At 44.4% G+C, this 11,964-nt stretch overlaps 1 protein-coding gene and 1 long non-coding RNA gene across 11 annotated transcripts; both read left to right on the top strand.

Annotated features, from left to right (window-relative positions):
* The first annotated feature begins 1,932 nt into the window (after positions 1-1,932).
* Positions 1,933-8,831, top strand: LOC123167203 (uncharacterized). 10 transcript variants are annotated; one of them, XR_006483853.1, is made up of 10 exons: positions 1,933-2,349; positions 2,475-2,609; positions 2,766-4,073; positions 4,202-4,311; positions 5,001-5,130; positions 5,232-5,756; positions 6,325-6,399; positions 6,692-6,840; positions 7,307-7,407; positions 7,993-8,831. It is a non-coding gene; the product is annotated as an uncharacterized lncRNA (long non-coding RNA). The 10 variants fall into 10 exon arrangements; XR_006483847.1 differs by having other exon boundaries at positions 5,001-5,297; positions 5,438-5,756; positions 7,993-8,829; XR_006483844.1 differs by having other exon boundaries at positions 5,001-5,297; positions 5,432-5,756; positions 7,993-8,828.
* A 354-nt stretch (positions 8,832-9,185) lies between these two features.
* Positions 9,186-10,867, top strand: LOC123171094 (extensin). Its single transcript, XM_044588740.1, has 3 exons — positions 9,186-9,230; positions 9,569-10,265; positions 10,380-10,867. Exons 1-3 carry the CDS (start codon positions 9,186-9,188, stop codon positions 10,466-10,468), a joined length of 831 nt encoding a protein of 276 aa, XP_044444675.1. The 3' UTR covers positions 10,469-10,867.
* The last annotated feature ends 1,097 nt before the right edge of the window (positions 10,868-11,964 follow it).

The following is an 11,964-nucleotide window of genomic DNA, read 5'->3' as shown; positions in this document are numbered from 1 at the left end:
AATTACTACCTCCTTTCGCCTTGTATTTTCTTCCACGGGCAACATGGAACGACAGGATATCCGTGCTGAAATTTAAACTTATTCAAGGTTCGTTTGGCCTTTTTATACACTAATTGAGTTTCCTAGGCATTTAATGTCCATATTCAAATCTGAACTACAAATACATGCTCCAGTTCACCAAAATGGCTAGAAAAATTATACATGTGTCCTTGGGTGCATGTTTAGGTCTCATGCCAGGAATGGGAACGAATTAAAACCGTACCGGTGTCCTGGCTCGTCATCAAACATTTCGAATCTCGGTTTTTAAGTCCCCATAAATCCTAAACTCACCAGAAAGTCATCAAAGGTGGCATGGTGTCACGTCATGGCACATATATGTCGTGGTAAAAGCATTGCCAATTTGGGCCAAGCTTTATTACAAACCTCTTACAAACCGAAGCCTGTCACAGGAACCCTCGTGGTTTCGATAGGGAAACGTGTCCCCTTGTGGGCCAAATGATAATCACTCCCTCTTCTAGCCTCGTATTTTCTTCTACACGCGACAAGGAACAACTGGAGATTCGCGCTGAACTTTGAAATTATTTAGGGTTTGTTTGACCTTTTTTATTCATTAATTGAGTTTCTAGGCATTTAATGTCCATCATTCAAATCCAAACTACAAATACATGCTCGAGTGCACCAAAATGGCTAGAAAAAACGTACATGTTTCCTTGGGGTGCATGTTTAGGTCCCATGGGATGAATGGGGACGAATTCAACCCCCTCGCCGTCCTGGCTTGGCCACAAACATTGCGAATCTCGGGTTTTAAATGTCTGTAAATCCAAATATCACCAGGAAATCATGAAACTTGGAATGGTGTCACTACATGGTACATATAATTGTCCAATATGGGTGAAGCTATATTACAAGCCTTTTACAAACCGGAGCCTGTCGCAACCCTCGTGGTTCCGGTAGGGAAATATGCCCCTCTTCTGGGCGAAACGATAATCGCTGCCTCTTCTCGCCTTGAACTTTGTTTTCTACACGCAACATAGAATAACAGGAGTGTCGGGCTGAAATTTGAAACTGTTTAGGATTCATTTGGCCATTGTATGTATATATATATATATATATATATATATATATATATATATATATAGGGTGGGTCTATTATGATAACACCCCTTAAGACCTTATTCTGCTAACAAAAATATCTTATCTCTACTCCTAATGTCTCAGTTGGTAGTCCGCGTTCCGGGTTTTATTTTCGTCCCACCTAATATGGTCTTTTTTGGTACTTGCTCCCACCTCCCGCTCAGCCGCGATGAACCAAGAAAAACCCTCCGGTCGAGTCCCCCACCCGCCCCACGCCCAACCTCCCGTCGTATCCAACTGACACGAACGAAAATAAACCAGCGAAAACAAACCGGGGAAAATTAACCAGCGAAAAAAAATCGCAAACCAATCGCCCGCACGTACGAGCGAGGTCTCGTGCCCTCGAGCGAGAAACAGTCGCCCGACTCTGTGCCCTCCTTCGCCCGCCGCCGCCCTTCGTCCCTTCACCGCCACCGCTCCATCCCTTCGCCGCCACCCTGGCCAACGAGCCTCCCTCGATCTGTTTCCTAAGATCTCTCGAGACCGCCCGAGCCCCGAGACAGGCAGCCACCGAGATCCGAGATCGGAGATGAGCCGCCTCCGCTGAGGAACGAGGAGCCGCCGCCTCCAGGTCGTCGTTGTGCCACACCGCCGCCTCCAGGTCGCCGCCGTCACGCACTGCCTTAGGTCCATTGACCACTCCTCTCCTCGCCACTCCTCACTGCCAGCCCCGCACAGCTCTGCCTCCACGGCGGGGATTCTCTCTATGGCATCCATGAGAGGTGGCTGCAGCCGCCATGGTGCTGATCCGGTCCTTGCTGCTGGATCCGACCCTCTCCACTCCTCCTCCCGGTCCGATCCAATGGCGACCGCACGACGTCGACCTCCCGGATGGCGTGAGGTCCCAGCGGCAACGTCAGGCCCCTTGCGGTTGGGGTCGATTTGAGGTGGCTCCGGTGGAAACATGGACCACGTCACACTGTTACAGGGGCTCCCGAGGCGACATCCAGTTGCTCCGTGCGCGGGGATTATTTTCACCTCTGTTTACTTTTGCGTTTATTTTGCAGGCCAAAAACAGGTGAGCGAATCGGGATTCAGCCGTGCGAGATTTTTTGTGATGATGTTGCTCCATGTTCTTTTTGTGATTCAGGTGTTCGTTTTGCACATGTTCATAGTGGGCAACCTCGAGGTCATCGTCACTTCGAGCGCGGCGAGATCCTCGAGGTCGTCATCATCACAGACAAGGGCACTGGCAGATCCAATGGCGGCGGATTCGTGAGTACCCACCCAAACAAATCTCTCTTCCCCTCGTCATCGACTGATCTTCAGTAGTTAATTTTCTTGCTTAATTCAGTCCCGTTAGTTGATGCTATGCCCTGTTTGATGCTGTTACATTCCAGGAGGCGGAGGCGGCCATTAGGGCGTGCTTCAGTCCGTACCCGATGATTGGCGGCCGGAGGGCAACTGCAACCTCGCATGCCTCGGGTCCAGAGGTCCAAGGCACCACAACCAACTGCCTCTTCAGCCATATGCTGGTAATTAATTAGTTCGATTATTTGATTAACGTAAAATTCACTGAAATATATGAATTATTAGTTTTAGTGAGAATTAACCGCGATGCATTTCATAGTTTGATTGTTAGTCGTTGACCATTAGCAAGAATCTGTCAATTAACTTATATGTAATGGCAGGGTGTCCGTGTTGAACGTAGCAGATGGTTGCCCTTCAAGCATCAACAAATTGGAAATTTCAAGCCCTGATGAGATTACAAGCAGGGCAGAAAGGGAATCAACACCATCACGCCAAAACATTGAAGGTGAATAAGTGAACCATTATTTAAGTAAATAGACGAATCATATTTTGTTAGAACTAACCAGTTGCTGCTAATATAATCCTCTCCAGGAAGATCAGTTTCAGACAATATAATCTGCTATTTACTTTCTAATTTCTATGTATTTAAGCATGTTCAAACTCAGTACAATTGTACAAATGGATATATTTTGATTTGGTGACTTGCTAAAGACGATTGTTCTGGACAGAACCTGGACCTTATGATATCTACCTATATATATGTTTCTGGCCGCATGTCTACTTATTCTCTTAAGGCCACAGTAGGACCGATCGACACTAGATATATCTAATAACTGTATCATGGTTTTCGCAAAAAAAATTAAAAAATAACTATCATGGGATCACATGCCATTCTTTTTGCTGAAAAATCACCTGGCTTTATTGGAAATGAATTACCAGGACAGATCCTGTGCACATTATGCTTGGCTAACACCTTTCATTTATCACAAACTGATGGGGAATAAACACTAAGTATGCATGTCTTTCTATCCTTCTGATCATAGCCATCTTTGGTGTCAAGTGATATTAAAATTCTGAAACTACACACACATAGTTTAGGGGTTGTCCATACAATAATCTGCATAAGTATGTGTCTATAAAATCAGCAGCAGTGGTTGTTCCTTTAGGTTGCTAGAAATGCTTTTAGCTACAACATTATTTCTGTCAAAAACATTCCAGCTGCCACATGTGTACTCGTTTCATTGTGTAGCGTATTTCCGAAAATGATAATTCCTACGATTCAAAGTTTTTGGACAAAGTTTGAAACTCGAAGGACGACTGCCGTAGTAGGACGAAGAAATGATGTCGCGCACTGGAGGGTGTTGCCGTCGGTCGTGCGTTAGGCGTCTGTTCTACTGAAAGTCGCTCCCAGGAGGGCGTCCATGGTCTATGCCTCGAGAAGCAAAGAAGGGACTCCAACTACATCATTGACACAGCAGCCGAGCAGAGCATGAAAGCATGTCGTTGATACAAATATTCAGTTGCCACGGCCATTGATACAACAGCGGGGCAGATCATGAATGTCAGAGACACGGTGGAGGTGACGCTACCTTTCTCGTCTTGGCATCATGCAGATACTGGTAGTTTAGATGTTATTTGCCACACCGCGGAGATCTCATGTTCAAGCCCATCGGAAGTGCATAATTTTGGTAAGATAATCATGATTTCGGTTCCTGCTTAGTAGCCCTTTTATGGACACATCTGAGAATTGTCTCAGTCCATCGGAAATACTGCTTTTGATGTTGATGATTACATACTAATTCATATTAATTCTAAGGTGAAGGTCGATGTAAATGATTTTACTTGAGCTGACACTTCTCCTCCGGTCTCATTTACCATCAGTATTGGAATTGGATGTCGTTCCTATTACACAACAAAATGGGCAAGGTGTGTTTCGTAATTTTCATGCTTTATTTTAGACGCTCGAGTTATGATTACTTGATAACACACCTGCATACTGCAGAACAATGGCATGCGTTTGACCACCGAGTAAAGGAGCATTTAGTACTGTTGAGAAAGTACTTAATAGTACTGAAACTGAAATTCAATTGCTAGCCCCCTCCACCGATTTTCTCAATGCTAGCCCACCTCCCGTCTGATTTTTTTTCCAAAGAAAGAAAAGCCCACCGATTTTCCTCTGGTTTTTTTCTAGCATACCCAAATGGATGATCATGAGAGCCCCACCCAGCCCGATCCATCCCCGTACTAATCTTTCCTTGCAAATCTTAACTTTCCTTACCCAGGCCACATATTCCTAAATCACAAACCATTCTACTGAGTACAGAGGGTTGACATTTGCTCACTACAGTTGATGCTCTTTCTCACCTTCATGATCTAGGCAAACTCAAGAAACAAGGATTGTAAGACTGGCTAGAAATTTCTTAGTTAATTCCATGTTATGAACGGTGTCCTGTACATATTCTCCACCTACATTTCTTATATTCCTTTGATATTTGCGTGCATGATATATATTAAATTTTACAGAGGGTTGATTCATTTGCTCACTAGGATTATCCTTTTAATTTACTTGTACATTATGTGCTGCACTAGGATTATATATTTGTTTTGTGCTACAGGTTAGGTTGCGGTTCAGTGTGGCATTCTGGCATATGTTTCGGGGTACTGGAGGAGATCCTTTTGGTGCACCTACAAAGAACTGGCCTTGGGAGGATGGCACAAATTCCCTGGCCATGGCTAAGAGAAGAAGTATGGGAATTACCTGATCTTGTGTCTTAGGTCCATGGCTGGAATCAACAACTTATGCTTCGATTTCTGTTTCGGTGATATCTCAATTCGAGTTCATGAAGAAGCTTGGAGTTGACAGGTGGTGCTTCCATGACAGGGACATCGCCCCTGATGGGAAAACACTCGCGGTATGATTTTATTAGAATGATTCTTGAAGTTGCAAGTTGCAACCTCGAGTTAGGGGAATTGAGACGGGTAGTGACCGACATTAGAGCAGGTTTATTATGATTGTATTTACAAGGGTACATGACTATGTTTTCAGCACAAGGAATATGGTTATTGATGGTTTACGCCCCGGCTGCGCCCACATCGTCCCGACACCAAGTTCAAGACCAAGTTCTAACCCCTGTACCCAATCTACCTCCATGGATCGTGTCTCTCACTACCCAAGAGCATCAATTCAACTCAACAGATTGACAAAAGAGATGAACCTAGAGTTTGAGGCTTGGGTAGTGTGGACATTGACCTGATGATGAGTGTTGTATGGTGGTCAAGTGGTGCCACTTCCCCTCGCCACACGCTGCTTAGTCTGCTCATTGAAGGTGCTCTCTGTTGGTGTTTGGCTGCTGCTGCTGCTGTAGGTCAAGGTATGTACGTAGCATCTTCTTGCAATGGATTTTGTTTTATGGCTATATACAAATTATTTTGGTATAGATTTGTGATTTTTGTTCCGTCCACTTAACCTAGTATATAGTAGCAGCTTTTGATGTCCTTTCCTCACTGGCGAATGTCAAAATTTATCATGTGTGCAAATTTTTTTGACTGTAGTAAGTTGTAACATATTCTCTTTAGCCTTGCAGCTCATAGCATCCGCTTGATTCAGTGAGTTTGATTCAGCTATACAAGTTAGGAATCCAAAGAAGTTGGCTCAGAATAGATAAATATGTGTCCACAGATTATTCACAGTAATTTGGTTACTTAAATGCCTAGGATTAGATGCATAATATTGTGTGAGCACGACAGGACAATTTTATAAAAAAATGATCTAACCTAAAGCCTATATGCCATTTAAGCACTGATTTTTTTCTAACTTCAAAAACTATAGCTGTTTCCTGCTCTCCAATATGCTTTGTCATCAAATTTGTGTATTTAAATCTGGAAGAGCAGAACTATGAGAATGCAGATAAATAAGAATTGTTCATGTTTTACCAACAGGGCATGCTATGATTACTTTGGTGGAGACATATTTAAGAATGGTGTTATCACTGAATGCCCTTGATGTCTGCCAAGGTAAAATAGCGAAAAAAGAACATTTTCTTTATCCTGCAGGAACAAGCTAGTAGTTATAGGAATTTATCTTTATTTCTTGATATATGCAGACAACGATGTTCACGTAGGTAGTTTTGGAATAATTATCTTTCGTGCTTACTGGAAGGTAGAAATATGGTTGACGATACACACCCATTGGCAAAGTTTGAACCAGAGACAGTTACCTAAAACCATTGCTTCACACCGAGCCGACCTACTTCCCAAAAGATTTTCAATTTCAGTTTACTGAATAATTTTTTCTTGCTGAAACTAGAAGAAGGGAGCAAGCGGCAGAAGATTATGATATTGCTGCTATTGGGAGATGCAGTAAAATATGGACAAGTTCCTGTATTTTATGGAAGGTGTAGTATTGAAGCTTCTTGCACTGATCTAGAATGGATCTTGACTTCGCCCAAGAGTGAGGTATATTGAGATTAATGGCACACAGTTACATACTGATAGGAGAACTGGTTGCGGTTTGTCATTATTTCCTTGCATCTACAGGTAGCTCATGTACTTTTGGTTCATGCAATGAATATTTCGTGTCTACAGTTTGTCGGATGCACCTACATATCAAGATTTTATTGGTGCAAATTGATATTTGAATTTTAAATAGGGACGTCAACTTCAAAAAAGCATTAGCAGGCTTGGTAAATGCATGAAGTATTGATCATGAGCTATGTTAAACAGAGTAGCTTAGAAGGATGCCCAGAACTCACCCATTTCAGTTGAGGACATGCAACCTAAGCCTTCCATGGTTCTGTTAGATGGTTCTTTTAGTATCTATGGTTGTGTATAGATAATTTGGTTTAAGCACTGATATGTTCAGGTTATAGTTTTTGAGCATCTGATTACTATTCCTATTATATATATTTATGTGCTTTTTCAGATGTGAAAGCGCATGTTACATAAGAAATCATTATCTCTGAAGCATACTCACATTGGACCAAGAACTAGGCGAGGTTCAGACTTCAGAGAAATGATAACAAGGTTAGTTCCTCGCTCCTCTGTTGGACTTTTAGTTTCAAGTTCACATAACTTTGATGATTTCTTATCAGCTTCACAAGTTTGTATGTTTGCTAGTTCGTACTTGATATGTGATAACCAGAGCCAAAACAAATTTGGTCATGTTATTGAGGGGTTTGTCCGAACTCCAGCGCAAGGACTTTCTGGTTAAAAAAAAGAACTTTTGGTCTCTTTAATTACAAATTGATTGCAACATCGTGTTAGTCATCCATGGTCTCTAAAAGGATTTGCTAATAACAACAAATAATCAGTACCACCACTAACCCTTTACATGATGCAATGTCAGTATATGTTTCACATCATGTCGCATCCATTCTCTTAGTGTAGTCAGAGTGTTCATCATTTTTTGCAATTGTCCTGAAAGATATCGATCCTCTAATATGTGGTTGTAAGATGTGCTTTGGTTAAACATTCTATTTACCCACCTTCAGGAGAATTGTAAATGGCATTTGGTTATTCATGTATACCACCAGTAGGACTCATGGGATTTATGGATTGTCAATAGCCCTCATCTGATTCCTTGATGTACTTATATCGCTTTCTTTTCAGTCTCCTTTTCATTCGAGCGGGGCGATGAGGGAAAGAACTGATTGTGGTGAAAGTCAGTTTAGTGCATCAAGGATTGGAGGTTCTGAGATTTGCAAGAGGTGATGGAGGATGTTTAGTTACTTTGGCTCCTGATAGAGTACTGGAAGATGGGTACAAGCATAAGCTTATTCAAAATCTGAAGTTCCTGACTGCATGAGACATGTACTCCCTCTGTTCCTAAATATAATTCCTTTTAGAGATTCCACTATAGAGACTAGATTCGGATGTATATAGACGCCTTTTAGAGTATATGTTCGCTCATTTTGCTCTGTATGTAGTCTATAGTGAAATCTCCAAAAGACTTATATTTAGGAACGGATGGAGTATTTTGTAATCTTTTTTTCTTCTTCTTTTTCATTTTCTTCTACTTATTTTCAGTTTGAACGAACGGAGGGAACAACATGAAGATGGGTAGCACTATACAGTTTTATAGCAGTAACATTTTGCGAGCTTCTTAAATTTGGTATCTATGAATAGTTGATTTGTTCGTTTTGATTTATAGCCTTGTAGATGTTCACCTCTCTGCCAGATTTCCATAATGGAATGTCGTCCGGTGTATTCGATGGGCAGCTCAGCTTGCACGTGAATTGGACGTGGCAAAGCTTATCTTGGAGCAGACTCAAAAACAGTGGCGGCTAAATTAAGAAGCTCGGAAATTGATAGATCAATCTATGGCCTATTGCTGAGGAGGTAAAGGAGTGCATGCCATCAAGAGAGGAGTTTCAGGGTGGTATGGGTGAGATGCTTGACTAATGGAGCTTCTCTTTGGCTAACTAAAGAGGATTGTGCGAATAAGTTATGTGAAACTTGGGCCAGGTACATATCAGATCGTATTCGTGATGTTTTTGGTCTCGGATCGTGCTGAAATGAATGAATAAAACAAAACTCATTTCAACTAAAAAAACATGACTGTTTGAGTTGTCAATAGGAGCATCTATAGCCGGATTTAGCAAATCCACGCACCCTAAAAGTCCACAGAAGCGCCCAGTCAGTGTCCGTTTTGAGCCTCTATTTGTCCGTTCATGCAACCATACTCCTCATTTTGTCCCTTATATATCCGGTGACGTGCATGTGCTTGGTGGAGATGAAGAGAGAGAAAGAAAAGAAAGAAAAGGTAGTCCATGGTGGGCCACATCCTACGTGGCGGATCGACCATGCGCGTCTATGAGCCTCATATACTCCCCATATTTGGTGTCAATGTGAGAGTTTGCGGATAGCCTGGACCGGGGATGATATAAGGGTCGGGTTGGGTTACCATTTTCCTTCTCTTTCCTGTGCAGTTAACGATCGGGCGTGTCCGTAGATTTGAGGGGACTAGCTGTATGTGTTCTAAGATTATTGTGTTTAATAATATGATGTGTGTTAGCTGACTGTCGAAAAAAAGATGTGAGTTAGCTTAAACGACATTGTTTTGGGTAATATTAACTCAGTGAGTAGCACCTTATCTTTTTTCTCAAAGGCCCGTGGCAACGCACGTACGTTTTACTAGTTCTGCTAACACCTCGGCACTGTCCCACGCGTGAACTGAACCACCCAGCCCGACAAACCACGACAAAAAGCCCCACCCCCACCTCCCACACAACATCCCCACTCCGTCCTTCCCCGATCCAAATCCCCCACGTGCCGTCCACCTTCTGCCGCGCCACCGCCACCCCGCCTCCGTCCACCTTCTGTCGCGCCATCGCCGTCTCGCCCTGACCCCGTCCACCTTCTGCCGCGCCGCCGCCGTCTCGCCCCGCCCCCGTCCACCTTCTGCCATCCCGCGCCACGCACCACGGCCCCCGCCGCCGCCGGTCACCGTCAGGCGCAACCAAACCCATCCTCTCCACCTCCTAGGAGCTCCCATGGCCACCCCTTCCCCCTCCAGAGCTCACATCGCGAGTTGGATCCAGCGGCCACCACCCCTCATCTCCCCGTCTGGGCTTCCCTCCACCTCCCACCGCCACCAAAGCGCCAGCCGATGATGGATCTGCTGCCCGACCATGGATCCAAGCCGGCAACCGCCCCCTACGCGCCTCCTGGCCATGGATCTGTGCTGGCTACCTGCCCGATCCCGCGACTCCGGTGGCTGCTCATCCAAATCGCCAGGGACACCCCCCCTCCTCACGGCTGGCATACCGATTCCCGCATGTGTGCTGCAACGAGGCGGCATGTGTGCTGCAACGAGGCGGCCGGCGAGCTGCCTCCTCCCGGCCGTGGTCATGCTCCATGTTTGGGCCCCTGTCTTCATGCAGGTCCTCCTCCACTGCTTGACTTTGCCGGCCTCCCTCGTTGTCAGGCACGACGCCGCAACCACCAGCCTCGAGCATCCTCTCCTCCCGTTTAATTTTTTTTTTTGCTTCTTTCAGAATTGATTTGGGCACAGCGCTGTAGTTCGCTTGGGGTGTCAGTGATGTGCAGTTCGTCGTCGTGGGCGCGGCGTGGAGCGGGAGCCTAAAAAGCCATGGCCACCCCTCCTCCCCTCCCACCCCATCCCCCTACCCCATCTCACCCACCACCATGATGTGCAGGCACCAGGAGGCCACCTACGTTCCTCTCTCGATCTTCTCTGCAGCTGAGCACAAAAAGCGCCTCCCAGTGAGCACCGGCTCCGGCCTTGGGATATCAACCCTCCCTCTATCATGAATCCTCGGTGGGGCAGCATGGTGATGCAGTTCGGCATACACGCACGTGCAGCACGGTTGTGGCGGCGAGGCAGCTCGTGTAGTTCCTTCAGCTAGTAGAGCGTCGGCCTTAGTTTAGATTTTTTTTCAGGTTTTGCTAATGCAGTGCGGTGTGAAATTCAACTGCGTGTATGCGAGCGTCAACGAGCCTCCAGAAGTAGTTCTTTGCTCAACTTGTTGCGGTTCCCTGGCGGCGGGAGAGAAGTGCACTGCTCTAGGGTGCTCTCCTTCAAGGGGGGAAGCAAAAATGCTACACTTACGGGCAGCACACAAGCAAATTAACTTACGGACTACCTCCTAACCAATCCCTTGCGAGCAGCCCCTGATTTATAGTGTGGGCCCTGCTGCCCTTTGTTTTCCAATTAACCATTGCCAAATCAGTCCGTAACTTGCTTTCCGTGGGATATGTCCGTAAGTCTAGCATAGTTGAACAAGTTCAATACGTACTGAAAAAGAGTGCACTTCATAAACAAGTTTTTTTTTTTTGCGTTTTCATAAGAATTTAATGTGTGCAGGTACACCACAGTGCACAGCCCATTCGGGTTCAGTTCACTAGTTGAAAAAAATCACCGTCCTTCAGTTTTAGTGTTGCAGTGCACTGTAAAAAAGCGTTGTGTTTTAATCTGTACAAAACGTTCCATTTGAAAATAAAAAATAAATTAGGCAGTTCACTCCATCTGCCATGGTGATTTACGATTTTTTTTGAAAAAAGAACAGTGCAGTACACTTGGCCTAGGTTCAGCTTTTTAAAAAAGAGCAGTGCGGTTCACTCGTCGACCGTCTGATGCAGTGCCTTTTTAGTTGGAAGAAGTTCTATTGGATGCCCCATTACTCAATTTTGTTGTTGTTGAAAAGTGCACTTCATTAGTTCAATGTAAAAACTGCAGTTCATTACCGTGATTTGGCTGGTGGAGAGTGCAGATTTTGTATGCTATAAAACTCCTCTGTTGTCCACTTGGTAAACACAAAACAAAAAGATCTCAAAATGAAGCTCGCTTCCATATTAGATGTAGTTCACTCGCTCAGTCCTTGCGGTCCACTCGCTTGGTCAACGCGCGTAAAAAATAACAAGTATGAAAAAAATACAACAAAAACTCATGAGGTTCACTTTTGATAGTGTTGCGGTTCATTTTCGGGAGTGTTGCGGTCCACTCTCGTTCAAAAAAAAGTTGAAAAAAAGACAACAAAAACTTTTGCGAGAAAGTTTATGTTCGACAAAAAGAAATCATGAAGTTCACTTGACTGCCTGTTGCAGTGCGGTTTTTCGTTT

This window comes from Triticum aestivum, chromosome 7D (assembly GCF_018294505.1).
Source record: "Triticum aestivum cultivar Chinese Spring chromosome 7D, IWGSC CS RefSeq v2.1, whole genome shotgun sequence".
Taxonomy (NCBI): domain Eukaryota; kingdom Viridiplantae; phylum Streptophyta; class Magnoliopsida; order Poales; family Poaceae; genus Triticum; species Triticum aestivum.
The sequence above is the reverse complement of the archived record's forward strand: the minus strand, read 5'-3'. Positions and strand labels throughout refer to the sequence as shown.

Bases quoted from the DNA above. Each gene is read 5' to 3' on its own strand.
- LOC123171094 (XM_044588740.1), top strand. From the start codon at position 9,186: ATGCGCGTCTATGAGCCTCATATACTCCCCATATTTGGTGTCAAT. The intron at 9,231-9,568 runs GTGAGAGTTTGC...TGAACCACCCAG, and splicing joins TCCCCATATTTGGTGTCAAT to CCCGACAAACCACGACAAAA. The intron at 10,266-10,379 runs GTCCTCCTCCAC...TGCTTCTTTCAG, and splicing joins GGGCCCCTGTCTTCATGCAG to AATTGATTTGGGCACAGCGC.